Source organism: Sitophilus oryzae, unplaced genomic scaffold (assembly GCF_002938485.1).
Source record: "Sitophilus oryzae breed Bouriz unplaced genomic scaffold, Soryzae_2.0 scaffold_1242_pilon_pilon, whole genome shotgun sequence".
NCBI lineage: Eukaryota > Metazoa > Arthropoda > Insecta > Coleoptera > Curculionidae > Sitophilus > Sitophilus oryzae.
Genome location: NW_022145885.1, coordinates 60,871 through 84,991, shown reverse-complemented (window position 1 = coordinate 84,991; position 24,121 = coordinate 60,871). Strand labels below are relative to the sequence as shown.

At 32.7% G+C, this 24,121-nt stretch overlaps 1 protein-coding gene across 1 annotated transcript; it reads left to right on the top strand.

The window, feature by feature from the left end:
- Positions 1-100: 100 nt before the first annotated feature.
- LOC115874199 (5'-3' exoribonuclease 2 homolog) lies at positions 101-23,443 on the top strand. The gene is made up of 12 exons (XM_030889295.1): positions 101-322; positions 373-1,108; positions 1,166-1,473; positions 1,527-1,739; positions 1,795-1,945; positions 2,023-2,161; positions 2,222-2,390; positions 2,727-2,816; positions 2,873-3,201; positions 5,646-5,867; positions 5,925-6,049; positions 22,906-23,443. Exons 1-12 carry the CDS (start codon positions 248-250, stop codon positions 23,166-23,168), a joined length of 2,820 nt encoding a protein of 939 aa, XP_030745155.1. The 5' UTR covers positions 101-247; the 3' UTR covers positions 23,169-23,443.
- The last annotated feature ends 678 nt before the right edge of the window (positions 23,444-24,121 follow it).

Genomic DNA, 24,121 nt, shown 5'->3' with positions numbered 1-24,121 from the left:
TAAAAACTAAATTTTCGTATTTGTCTAATGGCTGCCCTGTAAATACGCATTATATTGGCAATATTTGACACCTGCTAATGTCATTTAATTTTCTTTCTTTGGTTTTTGTAGGTTATTTTCCAAACTCAATTTGCCAGCCATCATGTTTAATCCAAAATAAACATTTAATATATTTTCAGAAAATATTAAAAAATAACATAATTGTAAAATTATATGTTAATTACTAAAGTTCAAGTCTTACTAGACAATGGGTGTTCCAGCTTTTTTTAGATGGCTTAGCCGAAAATATCCTTCTGTAATTGTACCTTGTGTGGAACAGAAGGTAATATATTATTTAATTTAGAAAACATGTTATATTAATCTTTGTTATAGAGCGTAGATGTAAATGGTACACGCATTCCTACTAATTCGGCAGAACCTAATCCAAATGGAGTTGAATTTGATAATTTATATTTGGACATGAATGGTATAATACATCCTTGTACTCATCCAGAAGATAGACCGGCACCCAAAAACGAAGATGAAATGATGGTTGCTATATTTGAGTGTATAGACAGATTGTTTAATATTGTGAGGCCACGAAAGGTTCTTTACATGGCTATTGATGGTGTTGCACCAAGAGCTAAGATGAATCAACAAAGATCTAGGCGTTTTCGAGCGTCTAAAGAGACTGCGGAAAAAATTAACGAAATAAAAAGAATTAGAGCAGAATTGTTATTGAAAGGTTGTGTTTTACCACCTGAGAAGCCTAAAGAAGAGCATTTCGATTCAAATTGTATAACACCTGGTACTCCTTTTATGGCAAGGTTATCCGAGTGCCTGCATTATTATATCCATGACAGGTTGAACAATGACCCAGGATGGAAGGGTATTAAAGTAATTTTATCAGATGCAAATGTTCCTGGTGAGGGTGAGCATAAAATTATGGACTATATTAGAAAACAGAGAGCACAACCTGATCATGATCCCAACACTCAACATGTTCTCTGTGGGGCAGATGCTGATTTAATTATGTTAGGCCTTGCTACACATGAACCTAATTTTACGATAATTAGGGAAGAATTTAGACCTAATAAACCTAGGCCTTGTGAGATTTGTGGCCAAGTTGGTAATTATATGTTTTTTTTTATAAATATTTCATATCTTTACTGTGTATTGTTTTTAGGTCATGAAATGAAAGACTGTATAGGTGGAGTTTTAAGTGAGCATGGACAAGAACCTGAAATGCCTGTTAGTGCTGAAACAGATTTTATATTTGTAAGATTAAGTGTTTTAAAGGAATATTTAGAAAGAGAACTTGTTATGATAAATTTACCATTTAAATATGAATTTGATAGAGTACTCGATGATTGGGTATTTATGTGTTTCTTTGTGGGAAATGATTTCTTACCTCATTTGCCTAGTTTAGAAATAAGAGAAAATGCCATTGACAGATTAATTAAATTATACAAAGATTGTGTATACAAAACAGGTGTAAGTAGCTCTAAAAACAATGAAATTTGAGAATGTATTACTGTGCTTTATAGGGTTATTTAACAAACAGTGGTGACGTTAATTTGGAAAGAGTACAAATGATAATGTTAGCATTAGGCAAGGTTGAAGATGAAATTTTCAAGAATCGGCAGCAAAGGGAACTGCAATTTAAAGCAAGGGAGAAGGCTAAGAGGAGAAGATCTGATGGATTTAATGAATATAAACCTAATTTTGCATTACTCAATAACACGCAGTTTGCTCCTAAAGTAAATCATTTTATTTTCAAGTCTTATAATTTAGTTTAATTATTAATAATTCAAGGCAATTGGGCAACAATCAGCTGTTTCTAATGCTAGACAAGAAGCATTTCAAATAAGAAAAGCTGGAATGCATACTGATTCGAAATTACAAACAGTTAATTCTAAAACAGCATTAGAATCCATGTTTAGGAAGGAAGGATCAGTACCTCAAGGTAAATAATTATTTTTTTTTACATTTCTATTTGTGAGTTACAAAAAAAAAATATTTTATTGTGAAACTATTTATTAGGTCAAAAAAGAACACATGATGAAGTAGAAGAAGAAAGTGATGAAGAAACACATGATGAAGTCAGATTGTGGGAAGATGGATTCAAAGATCGCTATTATGAATCAAAATTTGACGTAAGCCCCAAAAACCTGGAATTTAGGTAAATATTATATCAGTTTAATGTTTGTTGTTGTTAAATAATACAAATTATATTTTACAGATATTCTGTGGCTCTGCATTATGTTAGAGGTCTTTGTTGGGTTTTAAGATATTATTATCAAGGCTGTGCTTCATGGAAATGGTATTATCCTTATCATTATGCCCCATTTGCTTCAGACTTTTGTAACATTGCTGGGCTTAGTACAGAATTTGAAGCTGATACAAAACCAGTAAGTAATTATTATACAGGTTGTTAACTCGACAGTTACTTAAAGGGGAACAGAATGGCAACACTGCCTATTGAGAAGGCATGCATTATTGATTTTTCTACCGACCCGTCCCGTTGCGTCGTCTATCGACGAGCGGGCCGAGGTTGCCATATTTCAACCATAAAGCTCTTGCCGCGAGTAATGAACAAATTAACAACCTGTATATTGTTGATATTTTATCGTTAGGTAGTTAAGTACAAGGGAATGGGACCTGTGTAGAGTCTGTTCAGTAAAAGAATATATGACTGACATTTGTCTGATTTACGTTGTGTTATATTATGTTTTTTAATTTTTTAGTTTAATCCTCTAGAGCAACTTATGGGTGTTTTTCCAGCAGCTAGTAGCAAACATGTTCCAGAACCTTGGGCAAAACTGATGTCTGACACTGTATGTTTTATTATTTTCTTATGTTTTAACTACATGTCATAATAAATTGTTTTCAGGAATCTGACATAATTGATTTTTATCCAGAAGACTTTAAAATTGACTTAAATGGTAAAAAGTTTGCTTGGCAGGGAGTTGCTCTTTTGCCTTTTGTTGATGAAACAAGACTGTTTAAAGCTTTAGAGCCGTACTATGGTCAATTAACTGATGCTGAAAGGAAGAGAAATATCAGAGGCGATGACAGGTTATATGTGTCATTTCAGAATGAATCTTACGACTTATTATCTGGCATGTATAATACTAAAGTTGACATGAATATGGAATCTGCTGTTTTAATTGCTGGTATGAAAGGAACAGTTTTGTTGTCTGAAGAATGTCTTCAAAAAGGGTAAGTTATGATATACACAGAAAATTAAATTTTGTAGTAGTATTTTTCATATCAATCGTTTTCAAACATTGGAAACCAACGTTATACCACGATCCACGATGGTTTTTGCAGTTCACAGTTCACAGCACAGCTTTTTAAGTTTTTAATGCCACTTTTTCACAATTATCACCGGTTGGAGTAAATTAAACTCACAAGATAGCAATTATTACTTTGAAAATGAACGCTGAACACTTTTCGGAATTTCTTTAATGAGAGCGGTTTAGATTTTGAAAGATTATTATGATTTTTGAAGATTCTGACTTTGACAAGAGAAAATTATTTCTGTTTTTTGTTTGCCGTTGTTCTTAGCGACCGCTATAGCAGCGCCAGATCGCGTATAACGGTCGCGACTAGTGATGGGAATAATCGAATTATTTTCACCATCGAATAATTAGTAATAATTCATATTTCACAATCGAATTAATAATTCGAATTATTTAGTAGTATTATAAATTTAACCTAAAAATAAATTCGTCCCAGCTAGTGCTCGTCTAGGGGCTATTTTAAACAAATCTGAACCATTGCCTATCACTGAATAAAAAATAAAAAAAAATTCTTTATTCAATGTATTCTATTAACTGTGCCGAAGCCGTTTAATAAATTAAACCATAATTTAAAGTTTTAAATTTAAAAGTGCCGAGTTTATGATTGTTTCAATTCCTATTGAAAAAAGCTCATATCTAAAATAAAAGCTTCTTCTAAAACGATATAAGTATGTCCTTGTTTACGTGCGGTTCGTATTTCTTTTTATTTTATCAGTTGCAATTAATAATTATTTAGATAAAAGAAGAAAATTAATTTTAGTGTTTGGCAGGTGTTCGGTTAAATTTAATAGTATACAAATAATAGTAGTATTCTTTCGTTCTGAACGAAATGAAAATTTTCACTTAAACTGATTTATTCCTACATGGTATAGGAAATAACAATGATTTCTGGATTTTTCTATATCGGATCGTTCCTTTCTTTGCCGATTCCCTTTATAAATCAGTTTAAGTGAAAATTTTCAGTTCGTTCAGAACGAAAGAATACTACTAATAGTACTATACTAATTACTAATATTCGTATTTGTCCATAAGAGGTTATGTTTTATGTTCATTTGTAATTCGGTTACCACAGATATAATATAAAGTAGGATTTATAAACTCACAGTTGGATTTGGCTTTGGCGTTGGCGCCGCCGCCCAATTCTTAAAACTGTATATTACCATAAGAGCATTTATAAACACGGTTGGCGTTGGCTTTGGCGCCCGGTTGCCGTCGGACTTGAATTATGTTTAACTTTTTTACCATTCGCGGCGGTTCGCCGTCCGTAGCTTCCACGTAGCAAATGACGTTACAGCCAATATAATAGTAAAGAGCGATCACGTGTTGCTTTGTTTACATCTAGTTTTGAAGTATGCTAATTCCAAATTTATGGTCACTCTCAATAACCCTAATAGGGTAATTTCATCAAGACCATTACTTTCCAAATCCATAATTAAAAATCTCGAACAAAAACCAAAACTTTAAACACTTTCGTCTCTAAAAACGCACTATAGACTCTGCTACTCTTAAGTAAAAAGTAAACAAAAATGTAAGGTTAGATCTGCCCAAAACGGCCAAAGCCAACTGTCAACCGTCGAGTTTATAAATGCGATTTTGCGGCGCTACGAACAGTCGACGGCAAATCCAACGCCAACGCCAAATCCAAAGCCAACTCTAGAGTTTATAAATCGACCTTAAAATACTAATAATTTTTATCTCGATATATCGAAAAAGATAATTCGAATTAGTTAGTTTTAATTTACTATCGAATTAGTCGTATTATTTAATTCGAATTTTCCCAACACTAGTCGCGACCCAAAATAATTTCGCGACCCAAAATTTTTACGGGCTTTCCAATCTAAACTTGTTGCATTTATCTATGATAGATACTAAGTGTCAGCCAGAGGTGTCAGCTCTTTTGAACTATGTGTCAATGTGGTCTTGAAGTCACATATTTTGACAGTTTTATTTGTACAATTGGTAGAATTTTTTAATGCATAGAAAAAATATTTTTTTTATTTAGCTGTTTTATTAATATGACATTTTATTTTTTATTAAATCTAGTAAATACTAATTTAGTAAATAAAAACAATTTAAGATAAATTTATAAAAGAGATTACAGCGAAACAAAAGTGAAAGATAACCAGGATTGGGCGTTTAAACGTTTCTTCCATTTTTTTGCTCTTCCCAAACAATATTATTAATTATTAATTGCAGCATTCATCTTGATTTCTAGACAAAATAAAAAATATATATATTATCAATAATATATAGACCAGATATAAGGGAATACATTTTGTGCTTGGCACCATCTTTAGATGCTGCCACTCTAGGTAATTTTTATGGTATTCTCCTATTTAATACCACTAATATTTTTTCTAGGACGTCCTTAACATCCCCAGTGAAAGGTCTGCCTACACTATACGAAAATCAAGTAGTCTGTGTTAGGTTCAGAGATCCAAAATACAGCAAAGGATTCATTTTCCAGGCAAGAAAGTTAAAAGGTGCCAAGGATCCTCCTAGAGTGCTCAAACCTGAAGATTTAGATCCGCAAGCCAATAGGAATTGGAGGTCTCAAATTGGAATGGCACCAGCTACGCAGAGGTCAGTTAATTGTCATTATTGTTTTAGATGACTATTTTAAATAAAATATATTTTTAGGGCTTATTTGAATCCAGTGGGTCATAGAATGTTGAGTCACTATGCACCTAGAGAAAATAAGGGTCAGTATGCAAATATACCACCACCATCAAATTTAGATAACAGGAATAGGAATTATGGCGGAGGTAAGAAAAACGAAGTATATTTTTATTTGTAGAAATATTTATATAGTACATTGAGCAATGATTTCTCTACTGGGTGTTTCTCATAAGTGGCTCGCCCCTATAACTTTTATTTATATTAATATAATCCTTATTTTTTTACGTAGTACGCTAGTATATGACATAAATCGGGATTGATTAACATTTTCAATTGTTTTCAGTCACTTCCAGTTTCACCGGAAATAACTACAACTTTTGGTTTTTAAATGACACACTCGGTATTTTTTTTACTTTATTTGATAGAAAATGACATACCATATTATATCAACTTTTGACATTTTCGCATATGGTTTATTTGAAATTGTAGCATGAATTTCATAACGACAATTTGATTCGAAATACCAATAATTGTGAAAAATGTTTTTTCCAAATATGCTAATGAACCACACTCGTTACATTTGAAAAAAATTGAGATATGATTAAATATGATTTGGGCATCTTTTAACCGGCCATGACTTGGTAGGAAAAACATTAGACGATCAAATCTATTTTTCTAAGGTTCCTTGATTGAAAATTAATATTTTTAACACAGCCATGACGCTCTATGATTGAAAATTATGATGAAAGCGAAAATGTCAAAAGTTGACATGTGACATAGACAATATGACATGACGAGAATAGGTTGTTCGCCCTATTCTTTTTTTTATTTTTTGGACAAAATTTTTTATTTTAAGTTTTTTATGATGTGGCATTAAAAAATCGATGTACTTAAACAACCGTTAAACGGTAGCCTACTAAAATGCCGTTAATAGATATTGTGACGTCGTTCATGTCGGCGGAAAGTAATGCCTAGCCTTAAACTTTCTGCAAGAGCACCTGTGGGTCAGTGGCTGAGGCTATCGCTTCATAAGCGAATGGTCCGGGTTCAAATCTCACGCCGACCAAGACTTTTTTATATTTTTTTTGCTTATAGCGTGATCTTATTGCATTGGTTTCACTCTTTTTATTTGGATTGGTTTATTTATTTGGCGGGTTGGTTAGCGTGGTTATTTGGAGGGGTTGGTTGATTTTTACTAATTTATATTTGTTTTTTATATTTTTTTATCAGTGTCGAGGTTAGTTGCGTTGGTTAAGTTGGTTATTTGGTGGGGTGGATAGCGTTGGTTAGTCCTTATAAAATTTCTATATTTCATAAAGCCGTCAAGTGCGTCACATCAACGACGTCATACCTATTAACGGCATTTTAGTAAGCTACCGTTTAACGGCAGTTTAAGTACAGCCTTAAGCAGCCCTCACACGATCAATAATATTGTCAATATTTTTGATTATTGACAATATTATTGAGCGTTTGAGCGTACATATTGATGTACTTTCAATATATTGATGGATTTTCGGGATCCTGAAAATACTCGACAATATTAAAGGCGGAGCTAGTTGTATTGACAATATATTGATCGTTAGGTCGCATGATTGACAAAATTTGACTAGTTTATTCGTAACCATGGCGGAAGACGGAACATCGCCGTCGTTGTTTTCTCCAGTTTTAGATCGCAATCATCAGACTCCCGTTTCTTAACGTACTCTAGAAGATTTAGTTTTTCTTTTTGGATATCCATTTTTTATATAACGTCTTTTTTTAAATTTTTTCCTCTATTTTTTCTCACTGACTGACACTCACTGCCAAAATGACACGCTTTTTTATCTTTAATTTTTTGGCATAGGGTATAATTCACACTTAATATCTGCACAAAACTTAATATTGATATATGTATTAACCGTGTCAGGCCAACATTCAAATATTGATAAAATATTGACAATAAAAAACATTGACAATATTATTGATCGTGTGAGGGCCGCTTTAAAAATTACATTCAACCCTAAATTTTCACCCTTCTACCATTAACCTCTATTTTTTAGTAGCGGTAGTAGTAATTCAATAATTTTCAACCCCGTGAATAAAAATGACTGTTGTCCCATAAAAAAATATTTTTATGTCAAAACAACGTTTACCGAGTCAGCTAGTATGTATATAAAAATAAAAATTAAACATTACAAAATAATGGTTAATGTGCTGAAATAAAAAAATTGGCGTCGGAAGGCACATATAGCCGCCCATACTAAAATATGTTAATAAAAAGTTGGTAGGCAGTTCTTTTAGTTTCACAGTAAAGGAATTTTTCCAATTTTTTTTATCTCAAAACTGCGACTTAGACTGATTTTGATGTTATTACAAATTTTGTTGCAAATATTCCTAATCTTAAATTGAAAACCGCGTTTCGCTAGCTACTGTAATTTTGGAGTTACGATTTTTTAAAATCTTAACCTCCTCCCATACCCCCTTACCAACCTCCCACCCCACCAAAAACTAATGGCCAGATTCTCGGGTGCCACAGTATTTTTGTGCCAAATTTGGTTAAAATCGGTTTAGCGGATTTTGAGTTATCGTGTTACAGACAGACAAACAGACAGACAGAACCACGAAATTATTTTGTATTTAGGTCATTTATGACCCAAATAACTCATTTTGAGTGAAATTAAAAAACTTTTTTTTTGCCGATCTTAATAGCCTACCATACCTGTTGGTATGGTTGGCTTAAAAGGAACGAGCACAGACTTAAATAGTCAGTGGTATGATTTAATGGTGAAGGAGAGTAATGAGAATATTTTTTCGAGATTGGGAATCAATTTGAAATGTTGTATTTTCATAAAATCAGGTTTTTCACGTTTTTATAATAATTAATATTTTAGTATGAAAAGTGGTTAAAACGTGGAGCGATTTTAACTTTATTAATACTTAGCTATATTTTCCTAAATACCAAGGATATCAAAATAAATCCGCGAACTCACATTATCTTGTGCAAGGTATTTTTTATGGCTTTGCCAACAGCAATATTTAAAATGCTCTATCTCAATTTTTTTTTAAATGCGATACTCTGTACATTATTGAAAAATAACATTTGTTTGTATTTAAAAGCGTTTCTAAATTATTAACAGTTTTGCAGTATTCCCGATATTATATTAATGTGTTTATGCATTGTAAAAGTTTATTAAACATTTTTCAAATGATCATATTTTGCCAACAAATCCTGAAAATCGGCGATTGTGTCGATTTTGAGAAAACTACTGTTATTGACCAATTAAATAGATAAAGAAAATATAAAATGTGTTTTCCTTACGAGAACGGCACTAGATGTAGGTACGGAAATACGGATGTAGGTACGGTAATTCGTTAACTTACTCGTATACCCCAAATTTCAGCTTTAAAAATGTTTAATTCATTATTTTACCAATGCTTATTCACGATCATGTTTTTGTCAATTTTACACATGTTTTGTTTTATCTTAAAACTATTAGATATAGGTATAAGTTAGTATAATCAAAAAATTATCAGATATAAAAGTAGTTTTTAAAAATGTAATAATATACTGGGTGTTCGATTAAAAATAAGAAAGATGGAGCAGGTGCCTTTATGTAAAAATCCAAATTTTCATAAAAAAATGTATCACCGGTTCTTCATAAACGTCTAACGTGCCATCACAGTGAATCACCCTATATTTATTCTTATATTTATTGTATAATGATGTTAAAATATTCATAATTTTTATTACTGTTATCAAGAAATCCCGTAAAAGTATATTATTTAAAGTTAAATTGCGCCAAAATAAATCATTTGAATCTGGCCATTCTCAGCTTATTCAACCATTTAAAATTATAGTGTAGCCTCCCTCACATGTTTAGATACTTTCTTTGTAGTTGGGCCCATTGTTGGCTATACAAGCCCAAGTTATCCCTGATAATTTCCTAATATCATGGTCCCATCTCAGGTTTGGTCTTCCTCTAGGTCTCTTAATTCCTTGTGGGTTGCGAAAAGTAAAAGTGTTTGGTGTACCATGCTGTAATTTTTGTGGTCCATCTGTTGTCCGTCCTTCTTGCCAGGTGTCCTGCTCATTGCGACTTGAGAGATTTGATTCTGTGGATGACATCTATTACCTGGGCCTTTTGTCGTATCCACTCTATTGTTTTACGGTCATTCTTGGTTATTCCCAGCATATTTCGTTCCATTGAGCGTTGTGTTCGTATAATGTCCGTTTCCTTCTTGGTCGAATGATTTCTTCTTTAGATAAAGTGGCATTCTAGATTTGAATATGATTGAATTTCTTCCATAAGTACTCCATGTTTAACTCCATACTTAATTCTTCGGTTATGGAGTTCTTCGGATACCTGGGTATTTACGTTGACATTAATAAGTACGGGTGTTTAAGGGTTAAGGAACATCTGTTTCTTTCAATAGGAAAAAAACTAAAGCCAACGAAGCTTAACCAACTGTAAAATAAATAACATCTATGGTTGTAGAATGTAGAATGTTTAGGAGGGAGTTAATCACCGCGACCTTATAGATCTATTGTGTGTTCCCCTTTCTTGAGTTATAACGAGTTATAACCCATCATACAGTCTCAGGGCTTTAAGAAAAGCCAGTATCTGAGACGGTTCCACAGAGGCCAGCTCTCCATCCTCGACATCAGACGTACCAAGGTTCATGGCACGAATGGTCGTCGTCTCGGCGCACTCAGTGATAAGGTGTTCTGGTGTTTCCCCATTTTCCCCACAAAATCTGCATTCGCCGTTGTTTCTCAGTTTCAGCCTACTGAGGTGTTCGTTGAGGAGACGTTGAGGTGTTCGTTGAGGAACAAGTCTCCTGTTAGAAACCCCGTGACAATCCGAAGATTGTTTTTACTTAAATCAAGGAAGACCTTTGATTTTCTCGGTCATAAGTTCTAAGGAACTTTTCGAGTGTCTTAGACCGTTGGAGGATACCCATTCCAAGTTACGGATGGAGTCTTCCAGATTCTTCAGTTCCGCTTTCAGTTGGTTCCCGTTTGGAAAACAGAACGGTTCTGGTCCAGTTAGTGAAGTATTTGCTCCTTTTCTAGCTAGATCGTTCGCTTTTTCAATGCCTTTTATCCCTTGGTGAGCAGGCACCCAGAGTAGGAGGACTTTATTTTCTTTTGCCTAATTTGTTGAGCTTCTCCAGGCATTCTTTGACCAACTTCGAATTGATGGTTACTGAGTTGATCGCGTTAAGTGCTGCTTGACTATCGGATAGGATGGCAATTTCCTGTTTTCGATAGTTCCTATCTAAGATAAATTGTACGCATCTTTCGATAGCGCAAATTTCTGCCTGAAGGATACTGGGGTAGGTGCCCATTGGTTCGGAGTATTCCGTTTTCGGCCCAAATACTCCTATCCCTGTCTCTGCTTTGGTTTGGAAGCATCCGTATACCACATGATGGTATGGTCTTTTATATGCTGAGTAAGCGTCTCTTTCTTCTAATCCTTTTTTATTACTCAATACTACAGTGAGGTGTTTCTCAAAGTTGTAAATTCTTGGTATGTCATCCACTGGGAGTTGTAGAAGTGGAATTTTCTTTTTGAGGGTGTTCCAAGCCCCTGACCTGAAAATTCTCCCAGTACTGTTTCCGTCAGTAACCATTCTAATCATTGTCGCATTGGCATAACGACATCTATGGTTATTGCTCAAACATTGAAAACAGAAATGCAATATTTTCAGCGAGAACGAATTAGCAAAATAAAACAGTAATTCCCCACAATATTGCAATCCACCAAAACATTTTGCACTGGACGCGCGTTTTGCTAACCATGTTAGCATCATCAGCAAAGTCCAGTGCAAAAGTAAAAGTTTTTTGGTATATTGTGATGAATGAATGTTTTATTTTGTTGCTGTAACACCAAAGGTTCCAACCCGCAACTGTAATCTAAGAAGGAATTAGAAAAATATTTGAAAATAATGCTTTAATTTGTGACGGTCTTTCTCTGGAGACCTTCACTGACGCCAATATTTCTTACGGTTTGTAGTTATGTTAAATGTAGATCTCAGGCGCCATCTCTAAATTTTTTAAAGTGGTTTAGAGGCACCACTCTTGCCAGTACAGGTAACTTTTAGGCAGTGGAGAATCCAGGAATTTGGGGTGAAAGCCAGTAAGACAACAAGCGGTTTTAAATGTATTTATTTAATAAAGAAATCAACAGGTATTTAATTAATTATATTAAAAGATATTCTATCAGTCTTAAAGCAATAAATAAGTGATTCGGAGGGGTGTGTTCAATAATGTTAATCAATCTTAACTTTTTAATTTATTAATGAAAACAAATCAGAGAGAAGTGTGGCCGGTTTATTTGAATTTAAATTACCTTGAAATACATCGCAGGCACAAACGGTGTACAGCCGAGATGATAGGTGGGACAGTAGACAGGGCGGTTGGGAGGACGGTATATAGGACGGTAGGTAGGTGCGGTTATCAGGTGAAGTGGTTAATCGGTGTACGGTAGTATCCAATAATTGTGACATTTGTCTCGCCTTAAATAGTACTGAAAAAGGGCTTTCGGGACTTCCGAAAGAGAGTTCAGTTAAACTCCGGCAAGCACCAGCCAGGCTTCTCTGCTAAAAATGAGGCAATAGATCTTTTAAATTTACACATTTGTTTATAAAAAATCTATTCGCTAAATAAATAATTATTGCCAATTCCTTTACAGCAAAAATGAAGAAATATCTAATATTATTTCTAACAAATAAATTAATTATTCGTTCATGGGATATCTGACTAATTAATAATATAATTAAGAAATCATCTTAGTCTAATTAATAATTTCATAGCAATGTGACAATAACTAGAAAAAATATTATTATCTTACTTACATACAGTATAGCCTATAAACAATGAATTTACATTAATATTAGAGTTAAAATAAAAACTAAACAGTTCCATTTTTATATTAGTAATCAATTATAAATTTACATTAACAGTATTTTAAATAATAAAAATAAAAAAAAGTATTTTTGCCACGGCCGGGATTTGAACTCTCGCTTCCAAGCTTAAATCTTGAACCATTGCTCCACGGAGACCTGACTGTTAAAAGATTAATAACGGTATATAAACGAATCAATAAAAAAATAGAACTTCTTTACAAATTTAAAGGTTGTTTTTATATTTTATTTTTTTAAATATCTATATAATAATTTAGATACTCAAAAACCGGTAAATATCGGTAAACCAATAATTGCACGTTTTAAATTGCCATTTATACTGATAGATTGAACAAAGTAGGCCTCGTCCAGATTAGCCCTAGCAGCAAAAAGGAGACGTTAACTTCAAAAAGTTTAATTTTTTTTAAAGACGGTAAATTTTTCAAACCCTATATTTTATCAATGATCTCCTAACTCATAACCTCCCCGCGTATTGCCCCGAACCCCGAACAAATCCGGTGCCGTCAGTGACACCCACCCCTCCGCCATTGTGCATTAATAATTTCTGTTTTGACAAAGTAATCGGTTCCGGCGGGGCCCGCCATTGTCCGCATTGTTTGCGGGCGTCGACGGCGTCGCGAGCCAGCGGCGTCGGCCCGCGTAATTGCCCGCCTTTGTGCGCTTGTCAGACGCACTCGCTCGCGCCCACGCACGCCTAATTTGACACCGATTCGCCCACGCCGATTGTTGGCGATTTGGCTGGTGGTGGTGGTGGTGTGTTTTGGGATTAGGAAAAATGTATTTTTATTAATTTAATTATTATTTGGGGCGATTTAAAAAAGCTGACCAAAAGTTGCCTGTTTAGGTCATCATTTACACTTTTTTGTTATGCCTAAGAAATAGTAGGCATATTTAGTTATTATAGTCTTCTAATTTCAACCTAAATTCAACAATTTCCGAATTATGAAGTTTTGATTTTGAAATATTAAACGAAAATTTTTTAGTTTCCAGATTTGATATAATCTCATTTTATACATCTATAAATGCTAACTTGAAAACTAATGTTAAATATTATTAAATATTGCAGTTTCCGCAGAATGGCATCGTTAAATGAAACCGAACACATCGAAATTAATTAAATCGAATTGTTTAAGTGATATTTTCAAAAGTCAATAAGTCGGAAATGGTTGGTTTGAGGTACATTGTGTGTATCTCGATTTTTGCTTAGAATTGAAGGAAAAACCAAAATATGGCAATAATATACAGGGGTTCCATTTAAAAAAAATGAAACTTTGATGTGCCAGGACTTTATGACCGACTCTGTATACTTAAATTTATTACCCGCTAATAGTTATTTAAAAACCCTGTAACTTTTATTTTAACTTTTTGCAGTACCTCTTATATTTTATCTAATAATATCGACCGTTCCCATACATATCAGCCTACTTCTAGTACTGTACAGGATGTCCCATTTTCGTTGAAATCATGTGGTATCTCAGTTATTAGTAAAGATATGAGGATCCCAACCCAACCCGCTTTTTTGTCAAACAAGATGCTGTAAAAAAAAATTCATATCCCTCTTTGTTTCTGAGCTACAGTCTTTTCAAAAATTTTGTTATTTGGGACAGCCCTTTGTGAATGATATCCAGAAGGTGAAAACTGATTTTTGTAGAAATTTTTACGTATAATACAGTGGCGTAGTCTGTTTTTCTACGAAAGAAAAATATTTTTGAAAATATGAACTAAAGTTATGTTTTTCAAATGGAACACCCTGTATATTTATAAATCATATGATCCGTCTTGCTGTGAGCTTCTCAAAAATATATATCACTCAATATTTATTTTACTTTTTACTGCAATATTTAAAATATATAATTTTAACCATATGGTACTAATTTTATCCTCGGTTTAAGACAGTTATGACTATTTCCAAAAAAAATCCTTTTGATCTAAGCGGGCGATTGTTTTGCGGAAATAGAGGGGCATCGGCAAAGTTTACAGAATAAAATATATCCGTGACCGACGCGGAAAAACGACACGCGCTGTAGAAATGTTAATATTATCGATATCAGGCAAAGTTACGAAGATTTAGCCATTTAGGATAGGACTTTAAATAGAAAATTGAATAGAATCAAAAAATCCGATTAAAATAAAAAAAAATCTGATTAAAATAAAAAAATGTTGATACATGAAACTACTGTTTGCCAACCATCGATCGACAGGTAGACAAGTTTACATCAGCTTGGCAGAATAAAATTAAATTTTACATGTTTTTTTTCCAAATTGATATAACGATGTACTTAAACAACAGCCGTTAAACGGCAGCCTACTAAAATGCCGTTAATAGATATTATGACGTCGTTCATGTCGGCGGAAAGTAATGCCTACCTATAAGCATTTTGCAAGAGCACCAATGGCTCCGTGGCTGAGGCTATCGCTTCGTGAGCGAATGGTCCGTGGTTCACATCTCACGCCGACCAAGACTTTTTTATATTTTTTTTTGCTTATAGCGTGATCTTATTGCATTGGTTTCACTCTCTTTGGTTGGATTGGTTTAGTTATTTGGCGGGTTGGTTAGCGTAATTATTTGGATGGTGTTAATTCATTGGTTAGTTGTTTATTTGGTGGGGTTGGTTGGTTTTTACTAATTTATATTTGTTTTTTATATTTTTTTATCAGTGTCGAGGTTAGTTGCGTTGGTTAAGTTGGTTATTTGGTGGGGTGGCGTTGGTTAGTCCTTATAAAATTCCTATATTTCATAAAGCCGTCAAGTGCGTCACATCAACGACGTCATACTTATTAACGGCATTTTAGTAAGCTACCGTTTAACGGCAGTTTAAGTACAGCCTTGATATAAACCCAACTCGACCTTTTTTTTGGTTCTTGACAATAATATTTTAGTAAACCAGTACCAGTGGTTTTATTAATAGTAATTTTATTAAAATCTGAATTAAATAAAAAATATATTTTTTATGTTAAATGGTTTATATAATAATTAAGAAATTCGCGGTCATGTGTCTCAAATTTAAATATCAACTAGAGTTAGTATTTAGTAAAGTAGTCATGCGATCCCACAAAACTATTCCCCAATTCGAAAAAAGCTCTGCGGTCGACAAGACGAGATGACCCCTTCACGCTTTGCGGCCAGTCAATCTCAGACAGCCACTCCAAAGGCGAAATCCGTATTCTCCTTCTGCGTAAATTGAATCCCGAAATATTCCTGGAGGAATGCTTCGGGGGACCATTGTCCGGTCCGGATTGCTGTCCTTTATGACGGACCAGGATAGCGTGAAGCGTGTAGACCGTTGGAATTGATTATTTTGCGTAAAATGTACCGTAGGAACGAGATAATTGATTTATCTAACTCTTGACGATCGGTTTGTGTGTCAGTTCTAGTTTATTGCTGGGCGTTTTTTAGTGCAAGAATAAATATTTAGAGAAAAGTTGAAAATTGCATGTTCTGGCAATTTTTATGTTTTCCAGATTTTTAAAAAACTGTATCATTAAATAATTTTTGATGAAGTGCCCCTTGTTTTGTACATTTTTTTGTGGGGGCTAAATCTTTGCCTACATCTAGAACCGCTCTCGTAAGGCGAAGACGACACACATTTTCTTAATTTATCTCATTTTATCAAATATATATCAAAATAGGGTGACTTGATCAAAATCGCCAATTTCCGTGTGGAAAAAAGTAAAAACAATTGTCTGTTTTAAGGAATTATTTTATACATTTTCAGGGTTTCTAAAAATATAGAAGTTATAAAATTTTTAAAACATCGACCATATGTTACCACTAAGATGTCCGGAATCTCCGGAAGCTGTTTTTCGGAACCGGGAATTTCGGTACCGCACCTCTTAGGAATCGGATTTTCCCCCTTTTTTTCAGTACTAACTAATTTTTGTTCAGTGAATGGCGCAGTTCATCAATCAGAAAGCAAGGGATGGTTTCCAAACTACAATCGATAAAAAAATGAGATTTTTAATGAAAATAATATTAAATTGTTAAGAGCTATTATGCTGTACTGTTCGGGTCGTTCTCTAGGGTCGGGTAAAGCGGGTGTGGGGCCGAAAGAAATATGTATATATCACATTTCAGAAATCTGCCTAAGGCTTAGCCCGATTCTGTCGTGTTAAGCCATACCCAAAATTCCAAACACAGATACTTTGATTAAGGTTTGATTAAGGTTTGCAAAATAACTTTAAAATATTGAATTAAAAATGCCAATTTCTATTAAAACAACATATTTATATATTGCTAATAAATATTATAGGAACTTCAAAAGATAAAAGAAGCAAGAACAATAAGAAATAGCATTACTCTTAGAAGAGTTTGATTTCGACCATTAGAAAGCATCAAAGGACTTGATCATCTCACATAACAAAAATATATTTTTTTAATATTATAACCGAGTCCCGAAAGAACCAGGAATTAATTTCGAGACCCGGTTGGTTCTATGATGGGTAAAAAGATCCTGGAATGTCCAGTACTTTCAAAATCTGGATTTCCCCGTTCTGAACCCTAATTGGGAGGATTAATTAGGGTTTCTGGAGCCTACTTTTTTGGGAACTGTTTTTCGGAACCGAGAATTTCGGTATCATGCCTCCAAGGAAGCGGGATTTCCTGGTTTTCTCGGTACTTTCAGTACTAGCAATTTTTTGTTTAATGATTGTGCAGTTTGTTTAATGATATCAGCAAGCATTGGATGATTTTCAAAATTAAAACCGATAAAAAATTGAATTTGAAATGAAGATAATATCAAATTATTAAGTAATGAGTCATGAGAAAATTGACATGAACAATGATCATAAACTCAAATTAACACAAGCGAAGAAAAAAAATAGGAAACGTAAAATTTACATTTTGAATTAAAAAAGCAAATAACGTATATAAAAGTATAATATAAAAAAAACATATATCTAATACATTTAGCAATATTTTATACTAAATAATAAATTAATATATTTAAACTTATATGATGCTAATAAACATTGTAGGAACTTCTAAGAACTTCAGAAATAAAAATAGTAAGAAATAGCATCATTACTTATTTAGAAGAGTTTGATTTCGACTGCTAGAAAGTATCAATGGACTTTCGCATGTAACAAAAAATATATTTTTTTAATTTTTGTTACCTAGTCCCGAAAGTACCGAAAGAACCGGAAATCAATAATCTCGAGTTTCTTTGATGTCTTAAAACAACCGGCATTGAACCCTAGTTACCACTGTATATTGTAAGTCATAAGTTAAGTACCTAAATTTACTACAACCATTTTTTCACAATTTTATCGATTAATTGTTGTTGAACATATATTTATCCTCCGAGTATTTAAAACGGACTACCGTACGCCGGAATATTAATGTTTTTCTCCTTAATTATTAGCTACCAGTATCAAAACAAACACTCACAATGGCGGCTGGCCTCTCTTTGACTTCCACCCTCGCTCAAGACTCTATAAATATCGAATTTAAAACGGATTTAATTGCGAAGGGCACGTGCCAGAAATTGGTCACGCGACCTTTCTGCTTTATTAAAACAAACATCATTTCGGTTCACGACAACTTTCTCTTATATTTCGACTATATGCCGATTAAAGAAATCATTGTCACATATTAAATATGAATAATTTGATGAATTGATACGCAAGATATTTTACGCTATACAGTATGTCCCCGGATTGTCTTGTTTTACAATCCCGTATATACTTTTTCAAATTTCATTATTAAAAAAGGAAATTAAAAAAAAACATGAAAATATGCATGATTTTTGAAGTCCTAAAAATCAAAAAGCGTTTCTATGGTAATATAATCTCGTTTTCATCTTTTGATAGATTGTTATTGATAAAATTTTAATTAGCGTCATATTTTTTGCTGTTTTAAAACGTCAAAGAATCAGAAAATTTATTTAGTTCAATGCTACGGAAAGGGTGATAATAGTTATAGGAAAATGTGTTATTTTAACAACAGCAAAAAATATGACGTTAATCAAAATTAATAATAACCATCTATCAAAAAATGATATCAAAATTATATCACCATAGAAACGCCTTTTGAATGTTATGACTATTTTAAGACTTTAGGACCTGTATAACTGTGTTTAAGACTTTAGGACGAGCATAATATAGGCGTCCAACTGAGTGATTCAATCTATAGTGAATTGTTCCATTCATCGAGGATCGAATCGAATGACACCATTCCTATACAATTTTTTTCTCTAATTACTCAACTTAACTTTGTTAATAAGTTTAAACCGTTTTTTTATAATACATTCTTTTTAATTTAACCAGAAACTGTATAAGGGCTATGCCTAAACAAACAATAATTATTATACATATAGTAAAATAAGTAGGTTATAAAATTTTGATTCAGTACTGACTCAGTACTCAGTACTGTGGAAATAAGTATGGAAAATATATTAAAAATTTTACATAAATTTAGATGGATTTAAATTAGATGACTGGAAATTAGTGTACTTATGTAAAATTATACAAATAAACAACGTTTTCAAACAAGGTTTTTTGAAAATCTCTAATAAACCCATTTAGCATTTATTACTTTAAATGTCAAATTTGAGATCTACCCGAGAACACAATAGGTTAAATTTCATTATGTCGTTAAGCTTCATTCAGAACGTCAAAATTAATGGAATAAATTAGTGGTTTCAATTAGCGCAGAAGTTTGTTCCTTTAATTTCATTGTAAGCACTGAGAACGTCAAAATTAGTGGTAGTCATTTTCAATTAGTAGAGTCATTAGATTCTTCAGTCAGAATCTCGCAATTAGTGGAAGAAATTAGTGGTTTCAGTTACACTTTATACTTTTTAGTTTACGATCATTCACAATGTTTAAAAAACACAATTAAAATTAATAGAATATCCTAGCAACAGCTTGTGGTAGCCAGTTGTATCCATAGAGAGCCTAATATTTAGCTTATAAAACAATCGACTTTTGATCGACATTTCTAACCACAATTTCTCTTGGCCGCCATAATCAAAGGCCAAAATAACATTTCTTGCAAATTTTGAAGTATAATTAGTGGAAAAGTTAAAAAGTTCGATAACTTTTTCTACTAATTGAAAATGTCTATCACTAATTCTGACGTTCTGAATGCTTACATGGAAATTAGAAGAACAAACTTCTACGCTACTTGAAACCACTAATTTATTTCACTAATTGCGAGGTTCTGAATGAAGCTTAAAGCTTCTTTCAGAACCTCTCAGAATCGCTTACAGCAATCAGAACGTCAAAATTAGTGGTAGTCATTTTCAATTAGCAGAAAAAGTTAACAAACTTTTAACTTTTCCACTAATTTAGTTCAAAATTTGCGAGGAATGTCATTTTGGCCTTTGATTATCATCCGTTAAGACAAATTGTTGTTAGAAATCAAAAGCTGTGGCTAGGATATTCTATTTATTTTAATTATGTTGTTTAGACATTGTGAATGATCTTAAAAACTATTCGCTATGGATGCAACTGACTACTGCAAGCTGTTGCTAGGATAAGCATTAATTTTTATTGTGTTTTTTAAACATTATGAATGATCGTAAACTAAAAAGTATAAAGTGTAATGGAAACCAGTAATTTATTCCACTAATAGCGAGCTTCTGAATGAAGCTTTATTCATCATTTTATTCTATTTCAAAGCAATAAGTAACATCAAAACCTAATTGTATAATAAAAAATCCCGTTTGTAGCTCACTTGCGACACTGTGTAGTATTTACATGATAATTAATAGATATCTTAAGTTACCTTAGGACCATAGCCTTAGAACTTATTTGTAGCTGTCAACATCCAGTGTTGATTTCATAATTTGTAATTGTACGATAACTGTTTTATAAATTGTTCAATATGTGTATAGTTTATCAGATTTCGAAAAAACTGTGAAAAAGAGCCTGTGTGAAAGATTTCTGAAACTGAAAAAAATTGTCATCAATACACTTTTCTTACATATAAAAAAAATTATGTCATAGATACTAAAATTATGCGTTAAAATATTTTTACTGACGTTTGTAAAAATTTATTCTACCCACTCTTCAGCTAAAAATAAACTTCTATAAAAAAACATCGAAACTTTAAACGCGTTCAAATAATGCTGTTATCCCTGTTTGCCGAGATGCTTCCTTTATTTACCGGATTGCGTGCGTAGTGCATTAGATGTGCTAAACCGATCAAATTATTCACATGGGCGAATCAGTTTGAACCGTTGTCCGTCCCTTTTAGCCTGGAGGAAGCCAATTTTTCGCACGAGTGTCCGCAGGAGTCTAATTTACCCTAGCGGCCCTGCCATTTACAGCAATTCAGTTAGTTTGGGAGTTCGGTTTGATCAGTTCAGTCAAGAAAAGTCCATAATTAGTTATTTTGTCCCAAAAAAATCCAAAACTCTACCACTTTTACGACGTTTTAATCGTTGTACGGCAAAAAATCTGTTCTATGAATTTAGAGGTAAATTTTAGATCATTGAGATATAATGATATAAGATACTTTTCATAGTATCCTGTGATTATCGGTATCTAGTAATGATGATATAGGGTATCTAGTAACTTATGATTAGTATCCTTTTATATTTTCTGTAAATATTAAATTTTGTGATATCATTGTCATATAACTTTTATTTATGGAATTCTTAATATTTTTGACTCAAAAATCAAATTTTGAATCAAATTTAAAAAAAAATCAGAATTTTTTTGTATTTTTATGAAAACATTTTCACAAAGTTCAGTTCACAGCACTTTTTTACGTAGAATTTAATGGTTTAAGTATAATTTTTTAAAATTAATAATTTAAAAATTATCAACACAAAATTTGATTTTTTATATAGGACACCCTGTATATTTTTAATTCATTAAAAATAATTTAAAATTACCTTTCCAAAAATATAGCACACTTGATTGCTTTGCTCGATTCCTCTTCGAGATAGAGAGTTTATAAAAATTCGACCACTTTGAATAAGTAGGTTTTGAACGGCGCCGGTTGTAATACAAAAAAATTCTAGCTGTGAGCAGCAATTAAAACGAAAATAATATTGGCAATGAGAGATGCAGAATTTTATAACAATTTAAGCTATATTTAACAACATCAACACATTTAAATTATATCCAATAACAATAAAAATAAATAGCAAACCAAGGCATGATATTTTGTTACAGATGTTTGACATATCGACTTCATATAGTCTTCTGTTATGGACAGACGGGACCGTTTTTGAACATTTCTCGCGGAATTTATTAACTCAGTGGGGGTGAAAGATACCCTCGCATAACCGCTAAGTACTTCTAATTCTGGTCTAGATTACACGGGCAATTTAAAAATAAGAACTTTTATTCTTCCTCAAAGATAAAAATCCATAAGCACTAAGTCCGGTGGCCACGACGCGACGGCTGAAATCTTGGTTAGCTATTCAGTTATTCTTGAAATTGGCTGCAAAAACTTCAGTGTTCTTGCTGGAAAAATGTGTTTTCGAGTTCCATTAGGGGCAGATCATCAATAAGGGGTCCAAAGCCTACTAGTTAAAAATGGCGAACTTTTAAAAATTCTGTATTTCGAAGGGGACTATAACAAAATATCAAATGTGTTATATTTTTGGAAAGGTAATTTTAAGTTCTTTTAGTTCATTAAAAATATACAGGTTGTCCCAAATAAAAAATTATTTTTTCTGTTGATAACTTTTAAATTATTAATTTAAATAAAATATACTGAAGTTATTACATTCTACGTAAAAAAACGTTTGGAAAACATTACTTAAAAAAACTAGCTTACATTTTCATAAAAATACATAATTTTCACTATCACCTGCATGGTCTTCACCATATGTTTTTGATAAAAATTGAGCTCCAGAGACCAATATTAGTTTTCGTCTATATCCTATAGAAAAGTGTATTTCCCTTTAAAAGCGACCGATTTGACCCACCCTGTACATGATTTTTCGTATATTTTATGGTTTATCATTTTACGATTATTCTAGACTATCTGAAAATAATTTTGTTTTATAAAGTTAGTTGATTTTCTATTGTTGTTTGATAAGATCTTAGGAATAAAAAACACTCTTTAATTTTTAATTGGATCATCCATGAAGCATAAATTTTAGTTTTTTAATATATTATGTTTCTGTTTTAATTTCAGGTAACCGCAGCTACAATCAGGGTAGTTCAAGTTACGGTCAGTCTAGTTATCAAAGCCAACACTACAATCATAGGCCAGGCTACCAGGACAGAGGCTACAATCAACAGTCGGGTGGTTACAGTCAAGGGCACCAGGGCCACAACAACCGACAGGGTTACAGCAGACCTAACGAGTCGGATGATAACAGGAGACCAGGTCCTTATCGCGACAGATTTGTTCCGTCCAACAATCCAAACACCAACAGATACAGTTATAGAAGATAAGTAATGTACTTTGAATATAGAGTGCAGTATGATACATGAAAAATACAATGATTGAGAGAAATGCGTATGTAAATAGTTTTAATTTGGTTTGAAAGATGTTTTTATTATAAAGTGTGACTTAAAATTCATAAACATATTTTATTTATTTCATTGAATATTTACTTACAGCGTGGATATCGTCATTGATGTTTCTGTAAGTTTTTTAGTATTTTATTTTTTGAGAGAAGGTATTAAAGTAATCAAATGTTATTCACATAACAGCATATATCCTTATATACAAAAATAAAGAAAATTTTAAAAATGCAGTGTTGTTAATTTTTTACTGTTAATTTTACTATTTACAGTCTACAGTATGTCCCCGGATTGTCTTCACAAGAGGAAAAATGTTTTTATTATTGACATTTTTTAGAAAAGTGCATCCTTTATAAAAAAATTAGCGCCGGGAGGCACGTATAGCCGCCCATACTAAAATATGTTAATTAAAAGTTGGTAGGCAGTTCTTTTAGTTTCAAAGTAAAGGAATTTTTCCAATTTTTTTTTATCTCAAAAACTGCGACTTTGATTTTGATGTTATTAGAAATTTTGTTGCAAATATTATTCCTAATGTTAAATTGAAAACCGCGTTTCGCTAGCTACTGTAATTTTGGAGTGACGATTTTTTAAAATGTTTAACCCCCTCTCATACCCCCTTACCCCCCACCACTACCAAAAACCAATGGCCAGATTCTCGGATGCCACAGTATTTTTGTGCCGAATTTGGTTAAAATCGGTTTAGCGGTTTTTGAGTTATCATGTTACAGACAGACACCATGAAAATATTTTGTATTTAGGACCCAAATAACTCATTTTGAGTGAAATTAAAAAAACTGTTTTTTTGCTGATCTTAATAGCCTACCATACCTGTTGGTATGGTCGATTATACGAAATTATTAATATTTATACGATATTATAGA